We start from the raw sequence: 17,370 nt of genomic DNA, 5'->3' as shown, positions 1-17,370 counted from the left end.
TCATACAGTTTATACACAGGATGGATGAGAAAATCAAAAACCTATGCAAAAATCAGGAAAAAATGAAAAGTGATATAGCTACAATCAAAAAGACCATGGAAGGTTTCAACGGTAGACTAGAAGAAGCAGAGGACTGAATTAGTGAGTTAGAAGATAAAGTACAGAAACAAGCCCGATCTGAACATCAACTGGAGAAAAAAATTAAAAAGCAGGAGAGCCTAAGGGAGTTTTGGGACAATGCAAAATGAACTAAAATACATATAATAGGGCTGCCAGAAGGACAAGAAGAGCAGCAAGGATTAGAAAATTTATTTGACGAAATAAGGACAGAAAACTTCCCTGATATGGGGAAGAAAAAAGTTACACAAGTACAGAGGGTTGCAAGCAAGATGAATCCCAAAAGACCCAAGACGTGCCATAATTACAATGGCAAATGTTAACGACAAAGAGAGAATCTTAACACATTGTATGCAGGAAACGTATTTATACGTTTTATGTTGACTGGTAGTAGAGCGCGGGACACGTATTTTATAGATGTGGGATACGTTTTATAGACTAGCGGTAGAATGCGGGTAACGTAAAAATACGTAAACTAAAGTTATCATAATTTTACTGAACATTGCCATTTGCGCAAAAAATTAGCAAAAATGGCCCGCGCCACCTGTTAGAGCACGATAAAAACTACCCGCAAACAATGTGTTAAAGGCTGCAAGAGAGAGACAGAGAGTTACCTACAAAGGATCCCCCTCCCATCAGATTATCAAATGATTTCTCAACAGAAACACATCAAGCTAGAAGGGAATGGAAGGAGGTATACAAAGTGATGCAAAGCAAAGGACTAAATCCAAGAAAACTCTATCCAGCAAGACTATCAATCAAAATTAAAGCGAAATCAGGAGCTTCGCAGACAAAAAGAGGCTAAGGGAGTTTATCACTACCAAGCCAGCAATGCAAGAAATGCTAAAGGGAATGCTGTAAAAAGAAGAAATAAAAAGGTAAGAAAGAACACAAGCACAAAAAATAGAAATGGCTACAAACAAGTACCTTTCAGTAATAACTTTAAACACAAACAAACTAAATGCTCCAATCAAAAGACATCAAGTGGCTGAATGGATAATAAAACATGACCCATATATTTGCTGTCTACAAGAGACAGACCTCAGAACAAGGGATTCACACAGACTGAAAGTGGAGGGATGGAAAAATATCTTTCAGGCAAATGGAAATGAAAAAAAGCTGGGGTAGCAATACTTATATCTGACAAAATAGACCTCAAAGTGAAGGCCACTTCATAATATTAAAGGGATCGATACAAGAGGATATAACCCTGATAAACATATATGTACCCAATGCAGGAGCATCCAAATACATAAAAAACTCCTGGAAGATATCAAGGGAGAGATCGACAACAATGCAACCATAGTAGGAGACTTGAATACACCACTGACATCACTGGATAAATCCTCTACCAGTGGTTCTCAACCTTCCTAATGTCGTGACCCTTTAGTACAGTTCCTCATGTTGTGGTGACCCCCAACCATAAAATTATTTTCTTTGCTACTTCATAACTGTAATTTTGCTACTGTTATGAATCGTAATGTAAATATCTGATATGCAGAATGTATTTTCATTGTTCGCGACCCACAGGTTGAGAACCGCTGCACCTAGACAAAATTTCAGCAAAGAAATACCAATCCTAAATGACTCACTAGATCAGATGGACTTAATTGACATCTTCAGAACATTTCACCCCAAAGCCACGAATATACGTTCTTCTCAAATGCACATGGGACATTTTCAAAAATAGACCACCTATTGGGTCACAAGCAAAGTCTCCCCAAATTCAAGAAGATTGAAGTCATACCAAGTGTCTTCTCAGATCACAATTGCATAATATTAGATACTAGAGGCCTGGTGCACAAAAATTTGTGCACTCGGGAGGGTCCCTCAGCCGGGCCTGTGCCCTCTCACAGTCTGGGACACCTCGGGGGATGACCACCTGCTGTCCTAGGCCTGCTCCCCAGGGGATTGGGCCTAAGCTGGCAGTCAGACATCCCTCTGGCAGCCCGGGAGCCCTCGGGGGATGTCCACTTGCCAGTGGGGAGCAGGCCTAAGCTGCAGTGGGACAGCCTTAGCACTGCTGAGGAGGCAGGAGAGGCTCCCACCACCACTGCTGTACTGGCAGCCGTCAGCCTGGCTTTTGGCTGAGCAGAGCTCCCCCTGTGGGAGCACACTGACCACCAGAGGGCAGCTCCTGCATTGAGCGTCTGCCCCCTGGTGGTGAGTGTGTGTCATAGTGACCAGTGATTCCCAGTCACTCTGCTGTTAGGGTCAATTTGCATATTACCCTTTTATTATATAGGATAGAGGCCTAGTGCACGGGTGGGGGCCGGCTGGTTTGCCCTGAATGGTGTCCCGGATCAGGGTGGGGGTCCCGTTGGGGTGCCTGGCCAGCCTGGGTGAGGGGCTGAGGGCCGTTTTCAGACTGGCCACACCCCTTTCAGGGTGGGGGTCCCCACTGGAGTGTCTGGCCAGCCTGGTTGAGGGACTGAAGGCCATTTTCAGGCTGGCCACACCCCCTTTAGGGAAGGGGGGTCCTACTGGGATGCCTGGCCAGCCTGGGTGAGTGGCTGATGGCTGTTTGCAGCCTTGCCAGCCTGCGTGAGGGGCTGAGGGCCGTTTTCCAGCTGGCCACAGCCCCTTCAGGGTAGGGTTTCCCTCTGGAGTGCCTGGCCAGCCTGGGTGAGGGGCTGATGTCTGTTTGCAGGCTGGCCAAGGCCCCCAGCGTTGACCCTCACCCCATGAGGGTATGGCCATCCTAGGTGAGGGGTTGATGGCTGTTTGCAGGCTGGCCACAGCCCCTTCAGGGTAGGGGTCTCCTCTGGGGTGCCTGGCCAGCCTGGGTGAGGGGCTGATGGCTGCTTGCAGTCTGGCCACAGCCCGTTCAGGTTGGGGGTCTCCACTGGGGTGCCTGGCCAGCCTGGGTGAGGGGCTGATGGCTGTTTTCAGGCTGGCCAAGACCCCAGCAGGGACCCTCACCCCATGAGGGTGTGGCCATCCTGGGTGAGGGGCTGATGGCTGTTTGCAGGCTGGCCACAGCCCCCAGCCACCCAAGCTCCCAGTGGAGGCTGGCTGGAAGCAGGTATCTGGGATTTATTTATCTTCTGTAATTGAAACTTTGTTGCCTTTTGCAAAGGCCACAGCCGGCCTTGGTAGGCGGGAAGCTTGGCTTCCTCCATCACCGGGGCAACCAAGCCTCCTGCTTGCTCCAGCTCCATGGCTGCTGGCTGCCATTTTGGTTGGGTTAATTTGCATATAGTCGCTCTGATTGGCTGGTGGGCGTGGGTTGGGCGTAGCAAAGGTATGGTCATTTAGCATCTTTGTCTTTTATTAGTGTAGATTAAAAACAATCCAAAAAACTGAAACACTTGGAAGCTGAATAGCATGCTATTAAACAATGTCAGGGTTACAAATGAGATCAAAGAAGGAATTAAAAAAATTCTGGAAACTAATGACAGTAAAAAGACAACAATCCAAAATCTATGGGACACAATGAAAGCAGTCCTGAGAGGGAAGTTTATAGCTCTACAGGCCTATGTCAAAAAAGAAGAAAAAATGGTAGTAAATCACCTACCTCTCTCTACAACTCAAAGAATTAGCAACAAGAAAAGGCCAGAGTGAGCAGAAGGAAGGAGATAATAAAGATCAGAGCAGAAATACATGACATAGAGACCCCCAAACAAATAAAAAATAAAAAAGATCAATGAAACCAAGAGCTGGTTCTTTGAAAGGAAAAACAAGATCGATGAACCTCTAGCCAGGCTCACCAAGAAGCAAAGAGAGAGAACCCAAAAAAACAAAATCAGAAATGAAAGAGGCAAAATAACAACAGACCCCACAAAAATACAAAGGATTTTTAAAAAATACTATGAATAACTCTATTCCAACAAGCTAGACAACCTGTAGAAATGGACATATTCCTAGAAAAACACAACCTTCCAAAACTCAATCAGGAAGAATCTAAAAATCTCAATTGGCTGATAACTATTTAAGAAATTGAAGCAGTCATGAAAAAGCTTCCAGCAAACAAAAGCCCGGGGCCAGACGACTTCACAGGGGAATTTTACCAAACATTCAAGGAAGAGCTGAAACTTATCCTCCTTGGACTATTCCAAAAAATTCAAGAGGAAGGTACACTTCCAAGCTATTCTATGAAGCCAGCATCACCCTAATACCAAAACCAGGTAAAGACAACACAATGAAAGAGAATTATAGGCCAATATCCTTCATGAACATAGATGACAAAATCCTTAAAAAAATTATAGCAAAGCGGTTCCAGCAGTACATCAGAAAGATCATACCCCATGACCAAGTAGAATTATCCCGGGAATGCAAGGATGGTACAATATTCGCAAGTCAATAAATGTGACACAGCACATAAACAAATTGAGAAATGAAAATCACATAGTCATCTCAATTGATGCAGAAAAAGCATTTGACAAAATCCAACACCCTTTCTTGATAAAAACTCTTAGCAAGGTGGGAATAGAAGGATCATTTGTCAACATAATAAAAGCGATATATGACAAACCCATAGCCAACATCATACTCAATGGACAAAAACTAACACCATTTCCTCTAAGAACAGGAACAAGACAGGGATGCCCACTCTCACCACTCCTGTTCGACATAGTACTGGAAGTACTAGCCCTTGCAATCAGATAAGAAGAAGAAATAAAAGGCATCCAAATTGGAAAAGAAGTAAAACTGTCCTTATTCGCAGATCCCATAATACTGTACATAGAAAACCCTAAAGACTCCATCAAAAAAGTATTAGACTTAATAAATGAATTCGACAATGTAGCAGGATACAAAATTAAAGCCAAGAAATCTATGGCATTTTTATACACCAATAGTGAACTTGCAGAGAGACTAAAAAAGCAATCCCATTTACCATCGTACCCAAAAAATTTAGATACCTAGGAATAAACTTAACTAAAGGGGTAAAAGACCAATATGCGAAAAACTACAGGACACTGAAAAAAGAGATAGAGGAAGACATAAACAGATAGAAGAACATACTATGTTCGTAGATTGGTAGAATCAGCATCATCAAAATGTCCATACTACCCAAAGCAATCTATAGCACTCCCCATGAAAATACCAACGGCATATTTCACAGACCTAGAACGAACTTTCAAAAAATTCATCTGGAATGAAAAAAGACCCCAAATAGCTACAGCAATCCTGAGAAAGAAGAACAAAGTAGGTGGGATCTCAATACCAGATATCAAGCTGTATTACAAAGCCACTGTTCTCAAAACGGCCTGGTACTGGAACAAGAACAGACATATACATTAATGGAATAGAATAGAGAACCTAGAAATCAACCCAAAACAATATGCCCAATCAATATTCGATAAAGGAGGCATGAACAGACAGTGGAGTCAAGACAGTCTTTTCAATAAATAGTGTTGGGACAATTGGACAGATACATGCCAAAAAAAAATGAAACTAGAGCAACAACTTACACCATACACAAAAATAAACTCAAGATGGATAAAGGACTTAATCATAAGATGGGAAATGATAAAAATACTAGAGGAATCCATAGGCAGCAAAATCTCAAAAAAATGCTGAAGGAATTTCTTCACTGATACTGCTCCTAGGCCAATGGAAGCTAAAGAGAAAATAAACAAATGGGACTACATCAAAATAAACAGCTTTTTCACAGCAAAGTAAACCATCAAAAAAAACCCCCAAAAAACAAGAAAGCCCACTGCTTGGGAGGACATATTTGCCAATGTTATCACTGATAAGGGTTTAATCTCGAACATTTACAGGGAACTCATGCAACTTAACAAAAGGAAGATAAACAACCCAATAAAAAAAACGGGCAATGGACCTAAATAGATACTTTTCAAAAGATGACATTCAGAAGGCCAAGAGACATATGAAAACATGCTGAAAGTCACTAATTATCTGAGAGATGCAAATCAAAACAACAATGAGGTACCATCGCATACCTGACAGAATGGCTATCATCAACAAATCAACAAACAACAAGTGTTGGCGATGATGCAGAGGAAAAGGAACCCTTGTGCACTGCTGGTGGGAATGCAGACTGGTGCAGCCACTGTGGAGAACAGTATGGAGTTTCCTCAAAAAACTAAAAATGGAACTCCCATTTGACCCAGTGATCTCACTTCTAGGAATATATCCTAAGAAGCTAGAAACACTATTCAGAAAGGATATATGCACCCTTATGTTCATAGCAGCACAGTTCACCATAGCTAAGATTTGGAAACAGCCTAAATGCCCATCAGCAGATGAGTGGATTAAAAAACTGGTACATCTACACAATGGAATACTATGCAGCATTAAAAATAAGGAATTCTTGCAATTTGCAACAGCATAGATGGTACTGGAGAGGATTATGCTAAGTGAAATAAGCCAGTCAGAGAAAGATAAATATCACATGATCTCACTCATTTATGGAATATAATGAACAACATAAACTGAAAAACAAAAACAGATCCAGAGACAGAGAAACATCAATCAGACTGTCAAACCTCAGAGGGAAGGTAGGGGAGGGTGGGGTAAGGGGGACAGATCAACCAAAGGACTTGTGTGCATGCATATAAGCCTAACCAATGGACACAGACAACTGGGGGGGGGGAGGGGCGAGGGCATGAGTAGGGGTGGTTGGGGGGGTAATGGGGGGATGAGGACACGTATGTAATACTTTAATCAATAAAGAAATTAAAAAAATAAATAAAATAAAGTTCCCGTCCTAACTCAGACATTGTTAACTGAAAAAAAAAATCTAAAAAGTCAGGTAGCAAAAAATAAAATAAAAATAAATAAATTAAAAAGTCAGGTAGCTTTCCAGATCAGTTCAAAGAGTGATGGAATAAAAAATGTAAAAAAAATTATGTCTATCTCCATTTACCAATGATTTCTTAGCCTGTTTTAGGTATTCTGATCAACAAATATTTATTTACTCGTATACACTTCCCTATCATTAAGTGAATTAAATATCTATAGGTTTAAGCACTATTTATTTGCAAATGTAATTCTTTTTAAATCTTACTAAGATATGTATGAGAATTTATTACAGAGAAGTGGTAGAGTTCAGAGCAAGATCACATTTCCAAGTGTGATGCTGTCCATATGCATTTTATATACAGGGAGCCTCAGGGAGAAGGAGAGCAAAGTTCCATTGGAGAGGGGACTATAACAATTGGTAGAGTGGAAAAAATAATGTATTAGGATTCAGTTCTTGAATCTCATCCTGACTGCTGTCAGCAAAGTGACTTTGGGCTATTAGTAACCAAAATTTTATAATGATTTTTCCCAGAAAACTTAAATGCCTTCTCTTATTTTGCCTTCTCTTATAACAAGAGGTGAATGTGATTTTCCTTTTTCAACAAACTTAGGTTCATGGAGAGTGAGGATGAACCAAGATCACATAATCAGTGCTAAACTTGGGATTTACCTTAGGTTTCCTCGACTGTCCATTCTCTACCTCTGTGAATATTGCACATCTCTTCCCACCTAACCTTTCTGGGTTTTCTCTTATTTATCTGTAAAAGGATATGGTTAAGGGTCCTTTCAAGGCCTAACCTTTTATGATTCTAAATTCAACAAGTTTCTTACTGGCTTCTCTACCCATTTTTTTAATGTGTCAAGCATATGCTAATTTAGGTCATAACATAAAGTGCTGTTTTTTATGTTTTTAATAACCATAACAAGGAAATAATTCAGTGTGTTGATGGAAGGGTTTATATTAGAAGCTCTGGGCATATACTTTTTTTAGTTTTCAAAGATTAACCTTAGAGATTATGTCATTTAACTCCTTATTTGCAGAGAAGAAAACTGGAGCCCCAAGACATCGTAATGTTCTCTAGTTTACATACCTAGTAACAGAACTAGAATCAGTATCTGGCTCTTTTGTTTTCCAGGCTAGTTCATGTTTTTTTCATTATACCATGATGAAGCAATAGGGATTTCAGGCAACACGTGATCATGAGTGCTGGCATTCTTTGCATCAGATTGTTAGGACTCAGAATGGAGTATGCATGACCACAGAATATAAAAGCCTTTACTGGCAAACAGCATAGCAGGGCAAGCCTTACTGTGTGACTTCTCTATACCATATAATAAGAAGAGGTCATGAACTTGATGTTACTTACTATTTTTCTTAAAAAATGAACACCAAGTCCAAGTGTTCTAAGTCCAAAATTCAAGACAGTTTACATCTGTAAAATTCTTAGATAAAGAAAGGATATTTAAGTGACTGTTCAACTACTCAATTTGAAAGCAAAGTCATTTAGTAATAATCTGTATATTTTTATTTAAAAAAATCAACAACTAAATAGGTTTATAGACTTTTCATTTTTAAATGTCAGAACTGAAACCTTAACCTAAGGATTACAAATTCAAAGGTGACTAAGGGCTAGAGAAGTAAGTTGAATGCATGCATTGTGAATTGGTGACTGGAAGCCCTTTTTGGAACCTACTGCTATGCCAACTGCACCTGATTGTTGTCATGTAGGATGCCAGCTCCATGTTAGAAACTCTTCTGATTTTTCAAGAAAACCCAGAAATAGGCCCTGGTCCTATAGTTCGGTTGGTTAGAGCATTGTCCCAATATTCCAAGCTTGCAGGTTCGATCCCCAGTGAGGACACATACAAAAATCAACCAATGAATGCATAGATAAGTGGAACAACAAATCTCCCTTCCTCTTCCCCCTTCTTTTCTCTCTTACATTAACAAAACAAACAAACAAATAAACAAAAACCTTAGAAATACATTATTTTTATGTGAAACCTCTCAATTTTAAAATAATGTCAACTTGAATTTAAAAGCATTTCAAGCACGTCTGTGAGCCACATTTGACTTTTCAGTTTATAACCTCTGCTTACCCAAAAAAGGCCTTTGGTGATCTTTTTAAACATTCTAACAAAGCCAAATGAAATATTCCTTGTACTCCTGAGGCATTTGGAATTGGAAAGAATGGAGGCTTAACAAATCCTTCTGGAATTTTCCTTTCACACAGCCTACATTTTACAGATCTTCAGGTGAGGTGTAGGGCAGTTTCCTGATTCAAACTTTGAGAACCCATGCCTTTATTGCTTTAAGTAAAAGAGTAGACATTCTCATGCCATGTTTCTTTTGTCACAGAATGCTTCAAAGAGGCTCTGCAGATAGTGAAAATGATGGAGGGCCCCAGTTTGCGGAAGTGTTTGTCATTATCTGGTTTGGTGCAGTTACCATCACCCTCAACTCAAAACTTCTTGGAGGAAACATGTGAGTATTATTAAAATCCATCCTTTCTTATTTGCTAGGTAGCATATCTGAGATTTTTAAGGGAGCCTGGCTAGTTAGGTAATATTTTTTTTTTATTGATTTCAGAGAGATAGGGAGAGGAAGAGAGATATAGGAACATCAGTGATGAGAGAGAATCATTGATTGGCTGCCTCCTGCATGCCCCCTACTGGGAATTGAGCCCGCAACCTGGGCAGGTACCCTGACCAGGAATTGAACCGAGACCTCCTGGTTCATAGGCTGATGCTCAACCAGTGAGCTTCACTGGCTGGGCTAGTTAGGTAATTTTTGAAAATAAAAATAAAAATAAATGAGGAATAAAGAGAATGTTCTCTTAAAACCACTGAACAGAGATAACTTGGTTGAGTTAAATTATCTTAAATTATCCAGAGTCCTTGGATAAGCTTTAAATGCTCTCTCCAGCTCTAAAATCATAGGCAGAATTTTTGTGTTAGAAGATTATGTCCATTTTGGGGAACAGATGGTCCATAGCTTTCAACAAACTCTCAAATAGGTCTATAAACTAGAAAAGATTAAGAACTGTCTTAGAGGTTCATTGGGAGAAAGAGGTCTTTAGGAATTAGAGTAGATCATCTGATATCCTAGATCAGTGGTCAGCAAACTGCGGCTCGCAAGCCACATGCGGCTCTTTGGCCCCTTGAGTGTGGCTCTTCCACAAAATACCAACTTCTGTGCATGGGCCACAAAGTTTCAATTGCACTGTACATGCGTGCCCGCACATGGTATTTTGTGGAAGAGCCACACTCAAGGGGCCAAAGAGCCGCATGTGGCTTGCGAGCCGCAGTTTGCCGACCACTGTCCTAGATGGTTGACTCTTAAGGAGTTTAAAAGGAGAGAAGGAAGAGTATGGAGGCAAAAATTAAAGCATATGGTAATGCAGAGGCCTAGCCTCATAAAGTCAATGTTAGGGTATAGGTATTATGTAGAAATCTGTGTAATAACTATCATGATACTATATTTATGATTTTTATGGGTGTGTGTTGTTTTTTAGATCTTTTTTTCAGAGCCTCTGTGTGCTGGGTTATTGTATACTTCCCTTGACAGTGGCATTGCTGGTTTGCCGGCTGGTACTTTTGGCCAAGCCAGGACCAATAAACTTCATAGTTCGGCTTTTTGTGGTGATCATGATGTTTGCCTGGTCTATAGTAGGTAAGAATGTACTTATCTTTTTTCTTGTTTTGTTAACCCGAGGATATTTTTCCATAGAATTTTAGCGAGAATGGAAGAAACAGAGAGAGAGAAACATCAATGCGAGAGAGACACATTGATTGGTTGCCTGTCACAGGAGTCAGAATGTACTTATCTTTACAATAGCAGAGCAGACAAAAGCATGTGTTAGAGATAAAGACCAGATGAAAAGCAGTGTAACTCCTAACTAACATGTGAGTAATATGATTCTTGCCTATGTTGTCCATAGAACCCTCTGTTCTAAATGGGCATTGATAGATATGATATCCATCTTATCTGAGTTGGGTATCTGGACTTCTAAGATGTAGGAGTTACACTTTTTTAAAACATATATTTTTATTGATTTCAGAGAGGGAGAGAGAGAGAGAAACATCAATGATGAGAGAGAATCATTGATTGGCTGCCACCTGCATGCCCGCTACTGGGAATCAAGCCCACAACCCAGGCATGTGCCCTGACTGGGAATCCAACTGTGACCTTCTGGTTCATAGGTCAATGCTCAACCACTAAGATACATCAGCCGGACGGAGTTACACCTTTGTTTTTCCTAATCCTTAAATATTACATAGGGTTGGAAAAGGAGATTACAGTAGACCTAGCTCAGTCCTGGTATATATAGGAGGCATAGGTGACTTGAGAAATGCTGGGTCTTTTCCTGACAAATTAATCAAAATAAAAATAATAGCTAGCATTTACATATTGTTAATCATAGATTAAGCACTATTGTAAGTGATTTGTATGTATTATCTCATTTACCCCTCACAACGACCCTAATAAATAAAAACTATTGTTAGTAGTCCTGTTTTTATAGATGAGGAACAGACTCAGAGAGGTGAAATAACTTGCCTTAGGACATATAATTACTGAATAGATGAATCAACTTTTCTCTATTTCAAACCCAAGCAGATCACATTTTAGAACTTTACTACCTCCTAGAATAAGTTGTTAAGTATTATTATATAGTACTTTCCTGCTTTAATAGAAAATTCTGCTAAAGATTAGGAAGAAAGAATCTATAGCAGTGGCATTGAATGCTATGTGCTGATTGTTTTAGCATTCCTAAAATTCTCTTAAAATTCTACTTTACACTAGAAGTGTTCCCTGGCCTCTTATTAAATGAGATAAACAGACTACCTAATATTTTAAGTGCAGTAATATCTCTTTGCTTGGAGCATGGTTAAAAGCCAAGAAGTGATAAAAAATAAAAGTCTGAGAGTGCCAGAATTGATATTCCAAAGACTGTATATTAAGCTTGGGTGCTTTACCTATGGGAAAGTCCCAGGTTTCCTCACTTAGAGTCTGATAATTTATCATACATGTAGTTCTGAACAGCTTAATTATCCAGTATCCAGGCCCACAGCAGTTCAGAAAGTAGAATTTTAGAAGCATTCATTCTTTAATTCAGCAAATGTTTATAAAGCACAAATTAAGTGTTAGGCACTGTGCTAGGCATGGCCTCTATCTTCAGAGTTCACAGTCCAGTGGATCAGCTAGACATATAAATACTTAAAGACAATAAAGTGTTTCAGGTGGGAGGTGGAAATCTGTGTAGGCACAGAAGGGACACAGAGGAGGGAAGTGGGCAGTTTTACCTGAGCTGGCAGGATACCAGCTGGTTGTTCAGGAAAGATTTCTTTGCAGGGTGATCATTGATTATTAGGTTTTTCCTGGTTGGACAAGGGGGATGGCATCTAAAAGAGCTAACTTAATAAGAAGAACAATTACTCAAAAGACCCATCAGTATAAGGCCATTTGCCATAGTAGCGAAAAAACTTGCACATTATTGTAAGCCTATTCAGCACAGTTTAATGATTTCTCAGAAAACAGTAAGAGACCCCTTTTGGAAGGGTTTCCATCTGAAATGTTGAAAACTTCCAAAGCTTTGGTACTTGAAACAAGCAGCCCTCAGCTGTGAGGAAAACTGTGCAGCAGAATGCCTTTTTCTCTGATTTGCAAATATAAGTAAACTTTTAGTATAACTCTATTCCAGACTATGCTGAGCACATTAAAATTAGTAAATGTTAGTAGTTATGACAATCTCATTGTATTCAATATTCTTTTTTGTTTTGTTTTATTTTCTTCAGCCTCTACAGCTTTTCTTGCTGACAGCCAGCCTCCAAACCGCAAAGCCCTTGCCGTTTATCCTGTTTTCTTATTCTATTTTGTCATCAGTTGGATGATTCTCACCTTTACTCCTTAGTAAATCAGGAAATGGAAATTAAAAACCAGTGAATTGAAAGCTCATCTGAACAATGTAATTCCCCATGGAACTTTGCCTCTGGCTTTATTTTGTCTAATTTTAGAGGTATTTTGTAACTGGCTATGTGAAAAGATTACAAGGGAGCCATAAGCACTGTCACCACTTATGTAAGGAACTGATGTTTGAAAGGCTGTTCTTTTTATCTACTTTTCTCTATTTCTTTAAAATACATGTGCATAGTACACATAGTATCATGTCTTCTTAAGGCATCGTAGTGGACACTGTGGTCCATTTGGGTGACTACCAATGACTTGGAAAGCACATGGATACCTCCTGCAAGTTGAATAGATTTGGTAACTGTATTTTCAATTTTGAGAATACTAGTTTAGGTGTAGCTCTTAAACACATTGTCTTATGACTTATTAGAATAAATAAGTCTATATCCATTTTCTTTTATTTCTCTCTTAAGTTTAAAAAGACAATGATAGATGGGGTTCATAGATATGGGAGAAGAAAACATGCATTAACCTGTATTCAGGTTTTGATCATAGAAAATTCTGCACCTGTTGCTTTAAATAAAAGCAAAAGACAAAAATTAGCTTATTTCAATCTTTCTGTATCACCTTACTGCCCTGCTTAACAGCACTTCAGTGACACCCTAGTTTTAATCTTTTTTAAAAATATGTTTTTATTGATTTCAGAGAATAAGGGAGAGGGAGAAAGAAAAAAAATCAGTGATGAGAGAGAATCACTGATTGCCTGCATCCTGCATGCCCCCTAGTGGGGATCAAGCCCACAATCCAGTCATGTGCCCTGACCAGGAATTGAACCTTGATCTCCTGGTTCATAGGTTGATGCTTAACTACTGAGCAGCACCAGCTTGGCTCTAGTTTTAATCTTACACCCTAGCTCTGAATATGCAAGCTAAGATATTAGCAACATGTAATGTTCCTTTGACTGAAGCTCTTGGTGGTCCAATGCTTGAATTAATCCAAGTAGAACACCTCCGAAATATAGATTGGTGGGTCCCTAAGGTATATGTGGGCACCTTCTCCTAAAGGTAGAATGAGGAAGTTTGAATACAGCATAGCTATAAGGAATTCTTCATTATTCTGTGTAGTACGGCCTACATTAAAGCGTAGTGTAGGATGAGTTGGCTTTACAGCTGCCACCTTTTCATTAGATGTGATTTCAGGGTTGGGGAATAGCAATTTATTGGTTCTGGACTTTATTTGTAAAGCAAATTAGCTCTCCTTAGACATGTGCACTTACACGTATTCTCAGCTATTTGTGCACACAAATGTGAAGGCTTTTCAGGGAGTAGAGTGTCTGGAGCAGACTGATTCTAAGCTAAATGGGGCTCCTTCAATGTAATATGAGCTGCTGCCTTCTATAAATTGCACACTGAAGAACTCTTAATAGACAAAGTCTAGGTGTCAGGCAGAAAACATTTATTGTAAATATATAATTACTTAGAAAGACAGGAATTTCTTATTCCACATTATTTCTTTAGCATAGAATTTAAATATTTATTCATTTTGTATTTAAAGACTACCTAAACAGAGATATATGATTTTAAAAACATATATTCTCTGTCCTCAGATTAACCAGGGGAACAATACTTCGACAGTTAGATTCTTAGAATGATATTCAACTACAAAAGCATTACAAAGTTGGCCCCCTCTGTCCCAGCCTTGGTCAAATTTTTTTGGTTATACTAGTATATTTGTATTTATTTCAGATTCCCTTGTAAATTTTAAAATAAATCATATGCGAGGACTAAGCCAATGCTTTAGTTAGGTAAAGTCAATATTTTGAAACTGAACCTAACTTTGAAATTAGTCCTAAATTATCATCCATATCCATTGTCTGAAATTTTCTAACTGCCACTAAAAAGATCTCTGTTCCAAAGTTGTTTTATAATCTGCCTCAGTGATTATAATGTAAAATTAAAGAAAAAACCTGCTTCTCAAAAGGAAATTAAATATTTACCAAATTTTACTCAGGCTAAATATTTGGTGAGAAATTCTTAAGGCCACAACTCTGTGAGGAATTTGTGTGTGTACATATGGAAGAGGGTTATACATAGTAGGTGTGAAGGCAGTTTGTTCTGTGTATTAATCTGTTGCTCTTGGATGACTTAGCAAAGGGTTTACTTGGATTAAATGAAGGTGGGTAAAATGGAAATTTAATTATCTTTCTGAAAATGAGTAGTCAGTTTGAGGGTATAAATATTTTCTTACATGCAAAAAGTGCATTGGTTTCTGTGACAAAAGTCCTGAGTATCTGGAAGTTGTAACCCTCAACAGCTTTCACTGATTGGCTGCAAAGGCACATGTCTAATTATAGAAAGGAGAACTAGAAGGGAAAGAGACTCCAACAAAGGCAACCCTGTTCCAGGAATTGGGAAGTTTCATACTTCAGAGGAAATTACAGTGTGTGAGCATCGTTTCTATCATCATGGCTTATCACTTGCTCCTACTTCTGAGATAGAGACTCATTGTTATATTCTTTAGCAATAGGAATGGTTAAAACTGATTTAATCACTGTCCAAATTATAAAAACTCAATTGATGCAAACATATTTGAATATGCAGTATAGTCTTAAAAGTCAGTCATTAATTGTCAAGACTTTTATCTCTTATAAGGCTTATTACATGGGTTGCCTTGGGTCTTTTCATTGTGGTGGGGGTTTTCTGTTGTTGGACAAGGTGGAGTCATAGAACATGGGACTGGAAGCATTTTGCTGTTGACTACAATTGTCTTTTTATAAAGTATCCCCTAAAATGAGATTGGAAGGTTAGCAAGCCTGTATATGAAGACTTAATTATGTCCTCTACATATTCTATTTCCTGGGCTTCCTGTTTACTCCTGGAGATGAATGAAAATCTCCGGTCATTTCAAAATTTTGTATAACATCTAGTCATTGGAATTTAAGCCTGTCATGATGTGATCAGATGTCCGTTGCATGCAGCTGTTTGATTACAGACAAATAGTGAAATTGTGATTCTCATACTGTTAATTTCAGAGTCAATTTAGATAGAAATAAATGTGTGAATGTTAATCCATGTATGTAAATTAGAAATACTTTTTTAGATTCTGTGGGCTTTTATTAAAAATAAAGAATTTTGAGGGATTTACTTAGGCATAATAATGATAATAGTGTTACTACTAATAATAGCTAACATTTATTGGGCACTTACTGTGTGCCAGGCACTATTCTATTTTTTTAAAAAAATTTTATAGCTTTATTGAGATCCCTTAACCATAAAATTCATCCTTGTAAAGTAATGTACAAGTCAGTGATTTTTTTCAGTATGTTTATATAATTGCATCTATCACCACTCTCATTTTAGAACTTTTTCATCACTACACACACACACACACAAATGCATATCCATTAGCAGTTACTCCCCGTTCCCCTTCTCCCAAGTTTCTGGCAACCACCTGTCTGCTTTCTGTCTCTGTTGATTTGGCCAGGCACTATTCTTAAGTACTTTTCATGCATCTCTAATCCTCAACATAAAGAACTACAATTCTCCTTTTACAAGTAGAAAATTGAGGCACAGAAAGGTTAAGTATATTGATTTAAAACAGAAAAAAAAAAGATTAGATGAGAACATAGTGGGGCACAATTTTGAATTTCATTGTTATGAATATGAAATGAATATACTCCTTCCCCAGGGTAAGTTCTCTGTTACTAGCCATTACATCCTACAACTGACTAAAGGTAGACAACTCTCAATCTTTTTTTTTCCTGAATATGATAGAATATTATATTAGCAGCCTCTGAGAAAAACACAAGGAAAGTTGTACATGGGAAGCGTTAGGTTTGCCACCCTTTTCCCTCCTTGAACCCTTTTCATCTCCCCTCAACTTCCACCATGACCACACACATATACCCCTCCCCTTTTTCTTTGAAAGTCTTAAGGATAAAACAACTCTGCTTTTTTTTTTTTTTTTTAAATTCTCCCAGAGGGATGGTTAATACATCAAAATTTCACTTGTCTGTTCAGGCGTTTATAGTCAAAGGATATATCTAGTTGCTTATAGTACCAGTTATATTAAGACCTCAGAGAGCAGTAGTGTGAGAATAGAATGCCTTTTTATTTGAGTTAAACTAGAAGGGGAAAAGAAATAACAGTAAAGGCTTTGCCTTAATGAAATCAGTGTTCCTGTGGCCTGGTAGGAAGTGGCCACACACTGCTCTTGTTTGCTCTGTTCTCTCTTTCTGAGCCTTTGTACTCCGTGCCATCCCTGCTGGTAATTTTTTGGAACCATTCAGTGCTCCACTTTAATCCTGATCTTGCCCATAAATAATGAATCTGTAAAAAGAATAAATCTGTAAAATTATTTGTGAATGTTAAACATGCAAATAAAAAAACACTGGAAAAGGAGACTTTGTGTTTCCCTGTTCTTGTGCTAAAAGGCATAAAGATATTTGCAGCATAAGTAAAACCTCTATATAACAGACTATTTGGGGTGAGGAGGTGTCTGTTAAAGCTAAAAGTCTGTTATATAATAAAGTAGGTTTTCTGAATATATTATGTTAAAAAATCAAAAAATTAGTTTACCTGTTTTTACTTATGTAGACATGTTTGTGTAATTAAAATTCTGCATGAAAAGTTTAA

General features: G+C 38.5%; 1 protein-coding gene across 2 annotated transcripts in view; it reads left to right on the top strand.

The window, feature by feature from the left end:
* The window catches only part of YIPF6 (Yip1 domain family member 6), a 56,612-nt gene extending 39,242 nt beyond the window's left edge, over positions 1-17,370 (top strand). For both annotated transcript variants that reach the window (XM_036304551.1, XM_036304552.1), the window contains exons 5-7: positions 9,188-9,313; positions 10,344-10,501; positions 12,625-17,370. In XM_036304551.1, coding sequence (XP_036160444.1) covers positions 9,188-9,313; positions 10,344-10,501; positions 12,625-12,740 — 400 coding nt within the window. In that variant the 3' untranslated portion in view covers positions 12,741-17,370. The remainder of the gene's footprint in view (positions 1-9,187; positions 9,314-10,343; positions 10,502-12,624) is intronic.

The sequence above is a fragment of the Myotis myotis genome, unplaced genomic scaffold, assembly GCF_014108235.1.
Source record: "Myotis myotis isolate mMyoMyo1 unplaced genomic scaffold, mMyoMyo1.p scaffold_m19_p_4, whole genome shotgun sequence".
Taxonomy (NCBI): domain Eukaryota; kingdom Metazoa; phylum Chordata; class Mammalia; order Chiroptera; family Vespertilionidae; genus Myotis; species Myotis myotis.
The sequence above is the reverse complement of the archived record's forward strand: the minus strand, read 5'-3'. Positions and strand labels throughout refer to the sequence as shown.